Source organism: Mirounga angustirostris, unplaced genomic scaffold (assembly GCF_029215605.1).
Source record: "Mirounga angustirostris isolate CCGP_5_RB_7025 unplaced genomic scaffold, mMirAng1.0.hap1 SCAF_9, whole genome shotgun sequence".
In the NCBI taxonomy this organism is placed as follows: domain Eukaryota; kingdom Metazoa; phylum Chordata; class Mammalia; order Carnivora; family Phocidae; genus Mirounga; species Mirounga angustirostris.
Genome location: NW_026991717.1, coordinates 96,860,883 through 96,878,494, shown reverse-complemented (window position 1 = coordinate 96,878,494; position 17,612 = coordinate 96,860,883). Strand labels below are relative to the sequence as shown.

General features: G+C 43.5%; 1 protein-coding gene and 1 long non-coding RNA gene across 8 annotated transcripts in view; both read left to right on the top strand.

Moving 5' to 3' along the window:
- The window catches only part of NIN (ninein), a 97,766-nt gene that overhangs the window by 10,497 nt on the left and 69,657 nt on the right, over positions 1 to 17,612 (top strand). For all 7 annotated transcript variants that reach the window (XM_045900826.3, XM_045900825.3, XM_045900830.3 and 4 more), the window contains exon 4: positions 9,051 to 9,132. In XM_045900826.3, coding sequence (XP_045756782.1) covers positions 9,051 to 9,132 — 82 coding nt within the window. The remainder of the gene's footprint in view (positions 1 to 9,050; positions 9,133 to 17,612) is intronic.
- Positions 1,941 to 6,066, top strand: LOC135361613 (uncharacterized). Its single transcript, XR_010405169.1, has 2 exons — positions 1,941 to 2,722; positions 2,938 to 6,066. It is a non-coding gene; the product is annotated as an uncharacterized LOC135361613 (long non-coding RNA).

Below are 17,612 nucleotides of genomic sequence, written 5' to 3'. Positions count from 1 at the left end.
GCGATCATTCTGAAATTAATGTACAAAGGATGCTATTCTCAGGGGCTTGGCGCTATGAATGTCATGTCTAACAGGGCTCACACTTAAAAAAACAAATGTGAGGTGTTTTACAAAACTGGAACCATTCTTGGTCACTCTGAGAAGGGGGGATTAAGCTGCTTGTGAGGACATGGGGTCTCTAAAAAATGCTGAAAATCTTGCTTCGGAAGCCATAGAGATGGGAGGTTTGAGGATGAAATCATTTGCTCATCATGTAATGCACTCAAATGTGTGTTCATTCTGTCTCGGTCTCGGACACCTTGAGCAGTCAAGGGAGTCTTGAGTTTCCCACTGTGGTCCTGGGGGATCTCAGCCTTTTGGGATATAAGGGTAGTACCAAGAGTGGATCTGTTTCAGGGCTGATGAAAGCCTGAGAAGACCTGACACAAACTAAGGCTTCCCGTGAGACGTCTCCGAGTCAGCGTAAATACACAACCCTCTGCTGCTGACAGATTGCGCCTTGGCAGCGCATTCACCGTTCGCTCTCCAGATGTTGCCCATCTTTGCCCCCCGTTCGGCAAACTAAAGCAGGGGAACAGTTATCGATTGATTTGTTAACGACTTGACACCATCAGCCTGCTTTTTACGTTTGCTATTTGCCTATGAATAATGAATACCTAAGTGGTCTATAGCCTGATATTTACTTAGTGAGCCAGTGATAAAAGTTAAATAGATGTATGCATATTGATTTCATGTGGGACGTCCCTGGTGACTGTCTTGAGAGCAGGGTTGGCATGAATTAATGCACTACTGTTCGATTTGCATTTTTTATGAAACTGAGTTATTCTCCTCAGATGATCACATAAACTTGGCCATATGTTGTTAAGATACTCTACATGGTCTATAATTTTAAATTACAAGGAAAAAAATTCCTTAGAATTCACTGAAGAATTCTAAGTGCTAACACCTTCTTGATCGTGAGTTGTAAAATTATACGTTGTTTTCAATGCCAGTCATCTTTCTTCTCTTTAGAGGGTATTTATAGAAAAACTTATAAGGGTTGGCAGTTTGGTTTCATAAACAAGGAGAAAGAATAGTAGCATGACAGATCTCAATATATTCAACTATTCAGTAATTCAATAAATACGTATTGTAGGGATCCTGCGTGTCAGACTTTCTGCTAGTCTGTGGTATGGGTGCCACTTACATATGTTTATCATAGACTAAGGTTTTCCATTAAATTTGCTTTTGGGTACGGTAGTATCCAACAGCTTCCTGGATATTTAGGTTTAAATTTATCTTTAAATTTTAATGAGTATAGTTTCTAAATGAAACAAAACTTCCAAGTTTACCTTTATTGGAATTGGGCTGAATTAATCATTTTTTCTTGAAAAAGAAATAAGAAAAAAGCATTGCCCTCCTCAATAAGAATATGAATATTTTCTGTTTATTTTTTATTTCAAATCCATGTGTAATAACTTCCTGGTTTTTTTTTTTTTTAAAGCCTAATATTTCTTTTGACAGTTGTTAAAGAAAGTAACTGAAATTGACTTGCCATTTTCATGCATTTTACTCCTAGGCCATTTACCCCCAAATTATGTTTCAATTCATCTATCTGATCTTGCTTTATAACTTGAAGTTGTATTCCCCTGAGCGTGGTGCTATTTAAGTATTTGAAATGCCTGAGGATTGTGGATCACTGATTTGAAAGAAGCAAGACATTGCTGGTGGGTGTTTCTTGCTACATTATCAAAAGAGCTCCATGTATCAGTTAAGCATGTATCCATGTATCCATGTATCAGTTAAGCACCTGTCAGGTGGGTGGGAGCCCAAGGCTAGGGCCAGGGACTCCTGAAGACACAGAAGTACTTTTATTCTGGTCAGGTAATGTGCCTAGCAGCTGAACAGCCTTTTTTTTTTTTTTTTTTTTTTTTTTAAGATTTTACTTATTTATTTGAGAGAGAGAGCATAAGTGGGAGAGCATGAGCTGGGGAGGGGGTAGCAGAGGGAGAGGGAGAAGCAGATTCCCTGCTGAGCATGGAGCCCGACGCGGGGCTCAATCCCAGGACCCCGAGATCACAACCCCAGCTGAAGGCACACAACCGACTGAGGCACCCAGGTGCCCCCACAGTCCTGAGAGCAAATACTACAAACATATAAGAAAGTAGAACAGCATTAGCTCTTTTTTTGAACCAAGTTTTCATCCAAACAATTGATGCTGGTCATAGGTGCTTCCTGTTTTTTGTCTTTTATTTTTCATCTTTATTATTATTTTTTTAAATTCAAGTTAGTTAACATATAATGTATTATTAGCTTCAGGGTAGAGTTTAGGATTCGTCAGTTGCATATAACACCCAGTGCTCATTACATCAAGTGCCCTCCTTAATGCCCATCACCCAGTTACCCCATCCCCCCACCCACTTCCCCTCCTGCAACCCTCAGTTTGTTCCCTATAGTTAAGAGTCTCTTATGGTTTGCCTCTCTGTTATTTTATTTTTCCTTCCCTTCCCCTACGTTCATCTGCTTTGTTTCTTAAATGTGTCTTTTATTTTTCTATTTTTTATTTTTTAAAGAATTTATTTACTCATTTGAGAGAGACAGAGCATGAGCAGGGGAGAGAGGCAGAGGCAGAGGGAGAAGCAGACTCCCTGCTGAGCTGGGTGCCTGACGTGGGGCTCAATCCCAGGACCCTGGGATCACCACCTGAGCTGAAGTCAGACGCTTAACCATCTGAGCCACCCAGGTGCCCCTTAAATGTGCCTTTTAAATTATATGTTGTCATATGCTTCTGTCTTTTATTAGAAATCAGAACATAAATATGATGGTCTACCTTGGCTTTATTGAAGCTGTCATATCAGTTTTAAAAATGTGTTTTTCTTTACTTAAGGAATATAGCAACTTTGAGACCTAACAGCCCCCTGAGATTCTAAGGAGTTTCCTTGCTGTACTCTCTGGTAGGAATCTGGATGCTGAGGTACTCCATGTCCTTGGTACTCTTCAGAATCAGAACAAGCCCCCTGGTAGCAGAACCCACAGTTGGCTTCCGAAGAATCCCATAGGTGTGTGGACTTTGGTCATCAAAGGCACTTTGAAATTTTTAGTGTTAATATCTGATAGCTTTACAAATATAATTTAGCTCACTTTTTCCACCTTTCATTTCAAAGTGCTTGGGGGTTCTCTTATAAATATCATGATTAATTTCATATGATGGATTTGCTTATTTGTTTCCAGTTCATTAAAAGCTTTTAGGATTTCTTTCTCTTATATATATTTTAACCATTTGAAAGGTAAATCAGAAATACAGAAGTACCTTCTGGTCATGATTATCTGGACTTGTTCTCCGTGTGCAAAATTATGCATGATCATCAAGTAGTGTCTATTTATAACTACCCTGTGTTCATGCTCCTGTTTCATATTATTGATCTGAGGCTTTTTAAATGCATTGGAGGAAATGGTGGCAACATTTCTCATTGCATCTCTTATTAAATGTCTGGAAGCTGCCGTATCTCACTGTTTAACCACTATAGTTTAACCTGATATGGTGAGGTGTATTGTCTGATTCCCATTTGGTCCTGTGACTCTGTAAACCATCACACCCTTCCATTACAACAGTCTCCATTGGGGTTAACTTGAACTCCTAAGGGTCTTTGGTTCCCAATTATAGACAAGAAGACATTCTGATTAAGAGTCTGCAAGACTTGCTTCTACTCTGTATTAATGCTTCGTTGTCAAACTCATTGCAAAATTAACTTCGGTTTTGCATGCTGCGACCTCGAGCCTCTCGGAGCTATTGAGTCTTATGGGAAGCCAGGGCGAGGGGAGGGCTGTTGGGAAGATCAGGCAGCTCTCAATGAGAGGTGGGAACAGGTGCAGAAAGGCTGTTCTCTCCTACCTGCTTTATTTCAGTAATGACTGCCTCTTTCTCCGGAGAAAGTATGGTCCAGAATGCCGATTTGATTTCTGCAGTATTCTGCTGATACTCTTAAGAGTAGCTTCTTGGGACAGAGGGGACTTAAAGTTCTTTAGTGTCCATCACAGATTTTAGACTTCAGTGTTCATCTGTATGACAAAGAAACCTTGGAACCCAGAACTTGGGAAAGCACATTGGCCTGTCCAAGGTCAGGCAACTCATTTCAAGCAGCAGCCGGATAGGAACCCAGATTCTCCATCCCTGAATTTGAATGCATGTCTTCACAGCCTCCTCAGACTCCAGATGTAGGCAAGAAAGAATCTCATTCTCCACCCCCACCCCCATCACCACTACCACCACTTAAAGACAGTATAGGATTAGAGCAGAGTCATTGAAGTCAGCCCCGGATTCGAGTACTGGTTCTTGCGATTTTTAGCCCTATGGGCATGTTACCTTGTAATAGTCTGAGCCTCAAGTTCCTCATCTGTATAATGGGAAAAATAATACCCTCCTTACAAGATTGTGATGAGAGTTGAATTAGATTGTGTGTGTCAAAGACTTACTGTAGAGCCAGGCACGCAGTTAACTACCATGTTCTAGGTCTGCCTGTCCTCCCTCCGTCCCTTACATACCCAGAATGGGTCTTTGATAAATAGTGCCTTCCCAGTAATGATTTCCTGAGGAAGCTCCTAGGCGTGGAGAATGGATTTGCTAGAAATTCTCTTGTGTGACCGTGGTTTGCATCTGTTTCCATTTGTAGGCAGGGCCCCTTGGATCCTCTTGGAGTACGACTTCATACACTTGCTCTAGGCTTGGACTCCCCTTTTCAAATGAGCTTTGCCTCTCTTCACGTTGTCTGCAGTAGATGACTGCGGTAACCTGAATGTGTTACTTAGAATCAGACATTTCACAACGATGTCTTTCATTATGAAACTGTGTCTCTTTATCTGTATTCTTTCTCTTTTGCATAATGCTGTACACATCATTTTCCTGCACAGTGACCTTCTGAAGAGTCTCGATTTTCTCTCCCCATTGCAGCTAGCACTTCATGTTTGGAGTGTTCTTTCATCGATTTCCCTTTGTATTAGGAGATACGAACCTCCTTGGTGTGATGATAGTTACATGGGCCTTTGTCTCGTTTAATAAGATCACTTAGCTGAACACTTGGCTTGAGCCTCTCATCCTGGGGCTGTTTGAAGTGCTGCCTGCACACATGTGGAAACTGTATGTATTTGATCTCCATGATTGCACGAGACAATTTTATGCAACGTTAAGTTCCTTATTCTACTTCCTGTTACAGGGGGGTTTTTTGTGTGTGGTTTGAAGTAACGTTTGTTTCTTATGCGGTGCTTACTTTCTTTTTTTCGGAAAGGCAAATTGTGTTTCTAAAAAAGCATCCGAATGAAATTTGGAGAGGAAAAATGATGAGGTAAATTTCTATTAGATGGGGGTGACACATGACAAAAAAAATCAGACTTGACTGGTCTTCCCGTTAATTTAGCTCAAATGCCATGTGTGTTTTTAGTCAGGTAATTTTCCCGTTGCTGCAAACTGCCCTTTGCGGCATACAAGATAGAGGAATGCTTGTAAATGAATGGCAGCAATTATTATTCAAATGAGGGGGTACCAACCGGGAGAAGCACAGCTTGGAGGCTTGCTACCGCGTGAGATTTAATTGCTTTGTATATTTGTGAAGATTTCTAAATTTTAACATAATGCAATAGTAAAGCTCCTTTGGAGGAGAAAAATGGTACATCGAAATTCCAGTTACTGAACTTAGTGAGCCCACTGATGCACATTTCTTCACAATAGAGGGCATTTATTAACGTTTTGGTTCTGGGATGTGCCCTAAGGGGCTTTTCCACCACATCAGTATTCATGAGCATTGTTAGAAAGTAGCAGTTACCTGCCTCTATTAGAGAACCATCTTCTTGGAAGATGCGGAATTTACTGTTATTTAAAGTGGAGGGTCCAGTGTCTATATGCCCTTGCAGGAGGAAAAACAAAGATCAGTTTAAGACTTAGGACTGCTCCAGTTGTTTTGATCAGCTTGCCATGTTTTCATTTTTTGGATTTTTAGGTGTGTGTGTGTGTGTGTGAGTGTAAAAGACGTCCATCAGATAGACGTTGTTGGATTATGAAGAAGTTAATCATGTCTAGTCTTTTATAGACCCTTTTTCTTTTAAAAAAAAATGCAGCTGATTTAGTAGGTCCATTTTGGAAATGGTGCAGCCCTGTCTGTGAATATCTTAGCGAAGCCATATGTCCCGAAACTGTCCCACCCCCTTGTTTTTGTGTGTCTCAGAGCACTCACCAGATTCTACCTTACAGGTGCTAAGCAGCTTTCCTCTCTTCTTCCCCTTCTGCCCTCCCACAGTCAAGATTCTCTTCCTCATCTTGGAAATTGAATGGGATTAACATCCAGAGTATAGGTACCTTGGTCATTTTTCAGGGTGAGTGAGATTGAGGTACATAGACTCCTGGGCTACCTTCATGGCTAATACTTGCTGAATTGAACTATGTCAGGACTGGATTCAGAAGGGCTCTTTCTGATAACCTCTGTCAAAGCTTAGGCCTTTAGAAGACCCAGCAGAGACCCACCAGTGAAGTGTAGAGAATTTGAAGTTCTCAAGGCGAGTACCTCCCTTTTGAAATGCGAGCCTCCTTCTGTTCAACTCACAACTGGCAAGGAGAGACAAAGGTTTCATTCAGGTCACTCCATCAATATCCTACGGGAGGAGAACCCCCCCCCCCCCCCCCCCGAGCCGAGCTCCCTAAACACAGCATGCTGGACCCGTTTCTCTGATGTTGGGCAACTGTCCAGATCCCGGTGGGGAGGCAAGATCCTGGCTGTCACTCCCACCACCTGGCTGTCCTGGTTACTCTTGCTTTGCTTGAAAAATGTGTCCATTTCTCTGTAAAAGTTGAGGAAACAGTCATGCCATATACCTATTGGTAGTCACTAGCCTCTACCTATCGGTAATTAAGTATACCAAGTGGTATTAACTTCCACTTGCTGAGTACCTGATAAGTCCCTGGAAGTTCTAGACACCTTATGTAACTCTCGTTGTGATTTCCTGCTGCCGTTGTGTGGGAGGTGTTGTTATAAATAACATGAAATACATGCGGTGCGTTCACACAGTAGGTGCCTGGGCTCCCCGTGCTGTTTCTGGAATATGCACTCCGTGGCAGCCCGATCTCTATCACTCTTGTTCACTAGGGTAGTGCCTGGCCCATGGCAGCTGTCCGATAAATATTTGTTGAACGGATCATAAGAATTGTTAGAGGTCCCCATTTTTACACACGAGCAAACTGAAGCTCAGAGAGGAGAAGTTTAGTAGTTGAGCTACAGCAGGAAGTCAGTGGCTGAGGCAGGGCCGGAACCTGGACCCGGCTGGCTCCAGCGCAGAGTCTGTGCTCCTCACCCTCCTACTGCTCGCCCTCAGGGGAAGGAATGAGTCTAGTAGGCAGTGGTAAATGCCTGGCAAGTGTCCCGGGATGGGAGAGCCCTTGGATATGTGCTGTTTGTGGACTGGCTGCTTGGGAAGATGGCCTTGCCCCTGGAATCAGGAGCCAGGATGCCACAGTGCCTGAAGCCCACACTCAGACTTTGGGCCGGCAGCAGGGCCTGGCCCTCTTCCCTCCTGCAGGCTCCTCGGTCATTTGTCCCTTGCAGTCTCTCAACCTTTCATTGATTGTCGGGCCCTGGCTCTCTAGCAGATGCTCTGCCTCCCTTGACAGACTGATTTTTTTTTTAAGTGGGAGAGGAGGAGGGGAGGGACAGAGGGAGAAGGAGAAAGAGAATCCCAAGCAGACTACCTGCTGAGCGCAGAGCCCGACATGGGGCTCAATCTCAGGACCCTGAGATCATGACCTGAGCTGAAACCAAGAGTCAGACGCCCAACCCACTGAGCCACACCCAGGCGCCCCTGCCTTGACAGGTTTCTGCTCTGGATCCATAGAGTATACTGCTTTTTTTTGTCTATACTCTCTAAAGGAACATGCTTTTAGAAAGTAATTTTAAGTGATCAAAATGGATGTGGTAGAAAAAGCACATATACTTTGGGAGACTATGGTAAATTGCAAGCATATACAATTTTATGTCATAGGAACCTCAGTGTACTCCTCTCCTTTGCATCAGTTTGCATGGATGAGACAAATGCTTTCTTTTCTCCATTGCTTAGATAACGAATGAGGTTTGCTGCTTTTCCTAATATAATTTGGCAGTGGTTTTTATGTGTCACCTATATTCAAACTGCTAGGCAGTGTTTCGTAATGATGCCCAACGAGACCTGTAGTGGTGCAAATACCAAATTGACTGACATTGTATTTACATATGGGCTTCTGCATAAATAGGTGCCCTGTTATCAAACTAGAGTTTTGGCAAGAATACCATCTTTCCCTTCTGCCCCATGGTGAAGTCACACAAATTTAAGTTATAGGAGAATAAACTTGGCCATAAAGAAAACCATTTTACCCCTTCAACCAAAGCAATATCCCCATTCTGAGTTGTTACTTGAATAAAACTCATGTTCTTTCATCCTTCTATCAAGGTCATTGTGTGTTTAAGAATTCAAGAGAATGCTTCCCAAGGTTCTTTTATTCTTTGTGTTTATGATTGATTTCTTTTTTGTTTATAGAATCACAGGGGCCTTGGGAGATAAATATTAGGTACCTGCCTCAGGCAAGACTATATTCGAGTCATCCTCAAATGGTCGCACATTCTCTTCTAGAATGTCTTAAGAGATGAAAGCATCTTTGGGACATTGTTACAATGGATCATTTACTTGGGAAGTTTTTCCTAATATCTCACCTAACCTCTTTCTCTTGTGGTCTTGTTCAGAAGAATAAAAGGAGTTGAGTTCAAAACATCTCTTTTTTTCTGAATTTATAAAGAGTGTTTTGCTCTATAGCTTTCCCCCTCAGGGTTGAATAAATATTGATATTAATGTTAGTGTTTATGACACTGGGGTGTCAAAAATGATCAGTGCACTTTCCCTTCAGTGCTTTAGAGAAATGAAGAAAAGGGAACAAAAGCAGGTTATGACTCACTTCAAGGCTGCCAGGATGCTACCAAGTGGTTGTGGCACCTTGAAAATGGATTTACTTCATTACGGCTATGGAAACTATTTTGAATTTATTTTTCGTGGTTTATTTTTAGGTGCATTTTGACCAATTTAAAGAAGCATTAATACTTATCTTGTCTAGAACTCTGTCAAATGAAGAGCACTTTCAAGAACCAGGTAAGGGCACTCACTAACTTTTCTTCTCTACATTCCTCTTTAAAAATTGTCCAGGGAAGAATTCAGGGACCTTGAAGCATGTCTGTGAAAGCTTTGGGTGTCTGTCTGCCTTTTACAGATTGAACAGTTATTTTCAGTGACTTGTCTTTTGATATTATCCTAAAAGCCTTGCAGCTGTTGAACACTAAAATGAGTCTTCCCTGCCACAACAGTGTATTATGGAAGAAATAATTGGATTGTTCCTAGGCAATATGTCCGATCATGCACCAGTAACTCATTCCTGGAATGAGCAGAGTGAAGGTGGATGGTACTTCCTTCGTCCTACTTCCTGTGTATGGGGAAGGATCTGAGTCGGGGGTGGAGGGTGGGTATTTTGCCTGAAAGAAGAGTGGTCAGTCTAGAGATAATCTTACTTAGTCCTGGTAGGTGGATAAGACATTATCGCATTTTATTATAATTGATAATATATATCTCAAGGGATAGTTCTTGAGGACCATGTTGTTCATTTTTGTATTTTCAGTGTTGAGGGGAATGCTTCACACATCGTAAATATTCAACGAATGTTAAAAAACAAAGAATATTACACTTCACTGATTTTTTTTTAAAAGCACTGTAGATTATAAGACATCATTGTTTTATGTATCTCTGAAAAGAAAATTTTTTTTTGCCAGTTATAATAGTAAAATGCCATTGATCGTAAGACTTATCCTAATGTCAGAGTGTTCAAATCTTGGTGGGGGGGGGGGGTGTCTGCGTGTGTGTTTATGTGTTTGTGTGTGTGTCTGTCATCGGATCAATGAAATACGATAAATACTTAAAGGAGAGTCTAAACAGGGCTGAAATTTGTATTATAATACAGTCCCGTTTTATCAAATCATTGGTTCTCAGATTTGGGTTAGGGGTTGGCTATAAAGGAGCATGAGGGGATTTTTGGGGTGATGAAACTGTTTCATATCTTGATTGTGGTGGTAGTTACAAATATTGTTTTTCCAACCCATAGAATTGTGCACTAAAAGTGAAATTCTGTGTGAATTACACCTCAATAAACCTGATTTTTTAAAAAGATAACAAAAAATAGTCCAGTTTTTGAGATTGAGGAGAAATCATTAACATTTTGTCACTACAAAGACTCATTCAATGTGACCTATTTAGATAAAGCACAGATGGGAACTCATTTCTTCACTGGTGATCTAGTTCTTCATTGTACCTTCTGGAATGCTTAAGATTTGTGTCATGTGTATGAACATTGCGTTTAGCAGTATTTTGGATTCCAGATTGAGTCGCCCCTTTCTGCCTGTTGTCACCACCCCTAAGAAGGTTATCTTCAACTCTGAGGCTTGCCAGCGCTCTCTAGAAGCCCACAGTGAGCCTGTGGGGGAGGTTATTGCCTTCTGGAGACTTTCCAGACTCCTAATAGAATTACTACAGACGACCACTGCTGGAACATGGGCTTCTGTTCTTACGAGGTCTCACATTTTGTTGGTATTTTTATTTATTTAAGGTTGTCTTTCATCTTGATAACAATAGCCCGAGATCTAGGGACCCTGAGTAGAGCTATGGTGCCATCTCCACATTTTAGTTAATAAGAGCCTCCGTAACCTAAGAATTCAGTTTGTTGCTCTTCTATGTGTTGATCATGTGCTTTTATGTGGGTTTGGAATGGGCAGTCCTGCCACCACTCCACGTGATCTCTTTGCTGCCCTTTCTTCAAAACCTGTATGATCACTTGCCAGAAAAGGGTCATGCTAAATGCACCGATTTATGGTGACCACAGATGTGAAGGGTACCTCCTAGAGTTGCTCAGTGTTGGGATCTAAATAATAGGATGAGGAGGTAGACAAAGGCTGGCTGAGCTTTGTCATAGCCGATTTATGAATTTATGATTTACAGATCTAGCTCCGGATGGTGGGTTCAGAGTTCTCTGTGTGCCTCACTGCAGTGCAGGTTGAGACCATAATTTCGACAAGTCTTCCAGGACAACACACAGAAGGGATTTTATCATGGTGCTGTGTGCTCCGTCTTTTGGGTAGGCTGCTGCAGACCTTCGTGAGAGAGCTGCCCCAGATCAGGGGAATGAAGCAGCAGAGTACCTATCGACAGCATTTTACACAGCACTTGTGGGCCCTCCCTAATGTTTGGCCTGCAGGGTAAAAGCTAGGATTGAGCCAGCACCTTAAAGAGTGTTCTATCTCTTAGGAGCCAGTGAGTCAGCCCTGCCTCCCACAGTCCCTGCTTTGTTCCTGAGCATCTCTGCTTTTTCTGTCTCTGGCCCAACTCGCTCTGGCCCCTCCAGTTGTTCCTGGGGATCATGCAGTTCTTTCCACGGCAACATTCTCTCACCCACTCGAAAATGCGATTCATCCCCCACGGGCTGACTGGCTTGGCCTGGTAAGCAAGCAACAGAGAAAGAAGGTTCAGGACTCAAACGCGGTATCCAGAGTCCGCCTGAGGTCACTCCCTTCTTCCCCTTTATGAAGATGACTGTCCCCTAAATCCTAGACCATACCTTCGGAGGGCTGGAGAGAATGCTGGCGTTTTCCCCATGAGCACACCGAGGCCCGAAGAGACACGTGGCTTAATTGAAGTCTCACACGTGGTGGCAGAGGAGGATGCTGCCGCTGTGTCACTGGGGGGCTCCTCCTCTAGAGGAAGCTCTGGCTTAAGAATGTCAACCCCCAGGGGCACCTGGGTGGCTCAGTCGGTTAAGCGGCTGCCTTTGGCTCAGGTCATGATCCCAGGGTCCTGGGATCGAGTCCCGCATCGGGCTCCCTGCTCGACGGGAAGCCTGCTTCTCCCTCTCCCACTCCCCCTGCTTGTGTTCCCTCTCTCGCTGTCTCTCTCTGTCAAATAAATAAATAAAATCTTAAAAAAAAAAAAATTTGATAAAAAAAAAAGGAATGTCAACCCCCAGATGTATGAGCTGGGGGCACACACCCAGTCCTCAGTCAGTGCGGCCTGGCCACAGAGATTCTGACAGTTGGCCAGAGTCAGCAGGAAGGAGTGAAAAGAGCAAGTTTCACCTGATCATTAGTGACAGGAATGCCTATGTCTGCAGCCTTCTTTGGCTTTTCAGTACTTAGTTCATCCTGTACCATAAGGGCCAGACCTGTGGTATTTTTGTCTTGTCTTTTGAAATCAATGGACCAACTAGACTTTGAGAGGGAAGATTGCCCTTAAGCAATGGAAGGTGACGGAAAGAACAGGGCGACAGTGCACAGTCTTTGAAACAGAATGGGTCACAAATGGATATTTTATAACACCTAAGATTTTTATCGGTTAAAAATACCTGACGCTGTACCAGAGTATAATAGAGAAAGCCCAGCTTGATCTGGTGGGAAAGGCCCTCAAGCCAACAGGGATAAAATACTGGCTCTGCCTCTCTAATTGGGTGGCCTCCTACGTCACCTCCTCTGTGGTCTTCGGTCACCTCATATGTGAAAGAGGTTGTACTGGAAAATACTTAAAATCTGTTCAGCTCCAAGAGTCAGTCGTGTCATCTCTGAATATCTAAATGACCTCTAAATTCATGAAAAAGACTAGCTTTGTGTTTCTGTCAGACTCTCCCTAACCTAAATTGACACTGGGAAGTTCTGCTTGCTAAGGACAAATGCCTAGTGGACTTCATGCTTTCATATTCCTCTAATAAAAGACAGTTATATGTAAATAAACAAAAACAGGGCGCCTGGGTGGCTCAGTTGGTTAAGCGACTGCCTTCGGCTCAGGTCATGATCCTGGAGTCCCGGGATCGAGTCCCGCATCGGGCTCCCTGCTCGGCAGGGAGTCTGCTTCTCCCTCTGGCCCTCCCCCGTCTCATGTGCTCTCTCTCATTCTCTCTGTCTCAAATAAATAAATAAAATCTTTAAAAAAATAAAATAAAAAGATAAACAAAAACAAAGCTGTATTAGAATTTGGGACGAGGGGTGCCCGGTGGCTCAGTCGGTTAAGTGTCCCAGTCTTGGTTTCAGCTCAGGTCATGATCTCAGGGTGGTGAGATTGAGCCCCACATCAGGCTCTGGGCTGGGCATGGAGTCTGCTTAAGATTTTTTTCTCTCCCTCTCCCCGCCTCCTCTCTCTTTCTCTCCCTCTAAAAAAAAAAAGAAAGAAAAAAAAAATTTGAGAGGAGATGGAATTAAATCATTATTTCCATAGACTTGGGTTCTGCCGTTTATAATTTCTCTGAGGTAGTTTCTTTATTTTTAAAATTAATGTGATTTTCATACTAGATGATTTTCAACATCCATTCTACTCTGATAATTTATGATTCTAAGACTCTTAGGGAAGAGTTTCTCCCCTAAAAACAGCAACAACAACAAAATGAAAAATGCTGGTATTGAGATAGGGACAGGAAAATGGATTGGGGATGTAGGGAATTGTTTTTAAATTCCTAACTGATTGACATCAGTGACATAATTCCTTCATATCTACATGCACAATTTAATTTTTAAATTATTTTCCTAGAATAAGAGAGGGACAAAAAGTTAATTAGAGAGGGACAAAAAGTTAATTATTGCTTATTTATTCAATTTGCTCTGCTTTAGATTATAGGATTTTTGTAATGGAAATGCCACCATGGGCCTGAGCTATATGGTATCAACATACTGTCTGGATCTGTTCTCCAGAGATTTTGTCCTTGTTTGATGTATTTTGCATTCGATTTCTGTTCAGTAGTAGGTGTTAGCATAATACTGGAAGCCCTTTCTTTCCCTGATATGGTTAGTGTAAAAATCTTCCCTTTGTTTACCCGGTGAGGGAAAACGGAGATCTGCAAAAGCCAAATCATTAGGAAAATAAGACTATGGGTGGTTTTGGTACAGATGACTGTTTTTGGGGTTTTTTTTTTTTTTTTTTAAGATAATATTCCTAATTCCAAGAGCTACCCTAATTTAATTATTTTTCTTATATTTTGAAGAAGCTATAAATATAATAAACAGATATCTTTTCATTCACTCACCAGGTTTGCAGGGAAGCAGGTCTTATGAGCAGGTATCGGGCTAAAGATGGGTGTTTGCCACTAGATTCAGAGGCCTTGGGCCAGGCACCGAGGTCTGGCTGAGGGCCCTGTTTTTAGGAGATCTACACACAAATGGCCCAAGAGTTGTGTTCTGTTGTGCTCTCTCTGGTTGAGTCAAGTAAGTAAGAACTTGGTTCCCTGTTCCCTTGTTGTCTATGAGGACCAGAACAGTGAGGACCAGAACATCTTTCCAAAAGTGAAAAGCAAAATAAAACCACCACCACCACCATCAAAAAAGGAGTGGAGTCACTTCCTGAGGTCAGGGGGAATTGGAAACACTCACACCCACTGCGGGTCACATAAAATGATAGGACCGTCCTGGGATTATATGGAACAATGAACAAGCACCAGAAACTATAAAAATTCCTTTGGCTAATCAATGCAGCTCTCAGATTTTATGCTATGGAAATATTTATGGATGTGCACAAAGATGTGTGTATAAGGATAGTAGAAATTTGAAATAGTGGAAAAATATATATCAAGCATAAATATTTGATAATGTATAGTTAGGCAAATTGTGATGTATCTGTAATCAAAGAATAAATAGCGGTTCAAATGTGCTGTAGAAGAATGCTAATGATGATTTTACTAAGAATACTTAATGATGATTTTGCATGTGCTTCATTTTTACTAAAGGGCAGAAGGCATTCTTCTAAAAACTACATGTGCTGTGCAAAAAAACAAAATACTTGTGCAAAAGACCAAAATACTCCTGTGAACAAAACCGTTGGCCCAGGAGTTGTGCCAGTGTTGTAAGTTTATGTCAACTTCAGAGTCTGAGAAGGTTTCCAAAGCAGGGACGTGAAAAGGAGAGTTAGGGAGTCTTAGCGTCCCTCCCATATCAGGTAAAGGGGAAGGAGGTGACAATGAAGAGAAAATTTGGGTAAGAATGACACAGAGGTGGCTCCAGTTCCTGAGATGACAGACTGGATCACAACATTATGCGTTTGCCGCTGATCTTACCCATTACAAAAAAATGAGGTCAAGGAAGTTTGCTGCAGGTTTGGGAGCTGTGGAGTCTCTGACTTTGCTCCCCTGGCCCAGCCCACTGGCTCCAGGCCACTGTTGGCCCCACAGAAGTCTGGGGCGGCAGGGGGGGGAGCCCCATGGGGTGTGTCTCAAGCTTCTAGGCCAGGAGCTACCAGACAGAACAGCATCCTTGTCCCACTGAGCTCCTGTCGTTTTCCCTTCCAGAAAAGTAGGCTAAGCTTTCATGACATTAAGTACTCCTGATCTTGATGAGGACTGAGGGTTCCAGTCCAGGTCTGTTTGAATCAAAGCCCAGGCAGGCTCTTTCCATGAAGCTCTGCTGCCCTAGAAAGCATTACAGCCCAGCTGGGTTGGTAATTGTACATGTAAAATGCTTTTAGAAAAATAGGACCATGATCATTATGAAATCAGGAGCTATCAACAGTATGGGGGGCACTGAATTCATAGAAGAAAAGGTTCCATGAAAGTGGTACCAAGCCAGTTACTTGAGAGAAATACGTTTTGAGTTGAACCTGGAACTACGGGGAGGATTCACTTAAGTGAAATGTGAATTCTCTGCCTTCTTCCCCCAAAATGGCTCAGGATGCATGGCCTTCCAACAGGGATCAGCAGGCTGACACCCCTAGGAGGAGGCTGGGGAGACAGTCCTATCATCGTTAACAACTCAAAGCGTTTTTCTGTGGATCTTCAACGGCTTTAGGGCTCCACAGACCAGCTAGTCAGACCACTAGGTCCTGGGCTGGCCACACGCATCCACCATCCCAGGCACCCTGGTGGGGGGCAAACCTTCCCCTCCGAACTTTCCTCCCAGGCAAGGTTAGTCAGAGCCACCCCATTAGCTTTGTGCCCCGAAGCACCTGTGTGCTCCAGCAAGCACCATCAACTCAGATTGGTGAGAACTGGCTGTGGCGACCACTCCTGAAATTCTGCCACCGCATTCACTGAAAGCCCCGGATGAGCCCCCGTGTCTTGTGTGTGGATTCCAGGACAGAGGGGTAGCTGCGGAGCGGGGTGCTAGTGGCCAGGGCGCAGCCGCCCCAGCAAGGGCCGTGTGTGCACAGAGGTGTGGGGTGAGGACCCTGCTGGCTGATGACCTCCCCCGGAGGCACAGGGCACACGGGGAGGCGGAAGGAACGTCCGAAGGCTTCCCTGATGTCTTCATGTTGTTCATTCTCTCTTGGACCCTCTTCTCCCCTGCCCTCCTTGGGACATCCCCCTCCTCACCCCTTTCTTCTTTCTACCGCTCCAGCTCATCTCTGCCCTCTTCCTTGGACCCCCCACTACACTTTGCCCCCACTTCTGGTCCCCTCCCCCATCTGTTCCTCTTGCTCCCCACCCTCCATAAGCCTCTAGGTCCCTGCCCATCTTCTCCTTCCCACCCCCTCTCTCCCCACCTGTGTCTGTCCATGTCTGTCTCCCTCTTTCTCCCCCCTCCCCCACCTCTCTCTCTCTCGCTCGCTCGCTCTCTCTCTCGCGCTCTCGGTCTTCCTTTAATTCTTTCTCTTCCCTTTTCTCTTACTTAGTATCAGGTATGGGGTTGCACTCTGTGTCATGCCCGTGTAATGGTGTTATAGGAGGTGGGGAGGTGGGGATGCGCCACGGGGCTGGAGGGTGTTCATTTGCTGCCTGACTGCCCTTTCCCAGGGAAGCTTCTTGCGTCTGCTCGTCCCGAGGTTTGCAATGTGCTTCGTTTTTGACTCCTTATTTTTAAATGAGTTTCAGGAATCCCATGTGCTCAGCAGAAATGTAATACGGAGGGCCTCAGACCGGAGTTACCCTGTGCTGAGGGCCTTTGGCTTTGGAAGGGGCTGGTGTCCCTGGGAATGATTGTCCGGGCTAACTGAATGGGTCAGGAAGGGAAGGAGAAAGCAAGGGTCCATATAAGCAGTTTCAGAATAAGAATATCAGCACCAAAAAGACAGAGCTTTGTTCTTCATCCTGGAAATAGCCTCAGGTCAGTTTTGGGCATAGGGAGGTTTAAATCAAAAAGTGATAAAATATCCACAGACTATGTGCTCTGTACTGTTCAGCAAGAGTTGAGGCAGGGAGCGAGTCGAGAGTGGGATGGGTGGGTGAGTGTCTGTGGTTTTGCCTGCCTGCAGCTGGCTTATCCCCTGAGTGGTCATTCTCACTGACTCTGCATTTCAGTTTTATTTTTATTATAAGTACAAGACTCTGGTCACAAGACATGCATATGCATGGTGGTTCATCCTGATTCTGGAAGGTGGACATTATTACAGGTCTGGAGTTTCTCTCCTTGGGACAGATGGGATATGGAGTAAAGAATGTGGTGTCTGAGCATCCAGATTTTGTTTCATTTCTAAGACTGGGAGAAATAGTATTTCTTTTGTCTTTTGAACTCCCCGTGTAGATGCCCCCCACCTCCGCAGCTGCTCTGTAGAGACGATTAGTTGCTTCTGTATTTCTCTAGCATTCTTTAGGGGAGTGAATCAAGATATTTCTGTTGTCCCCTACTCAC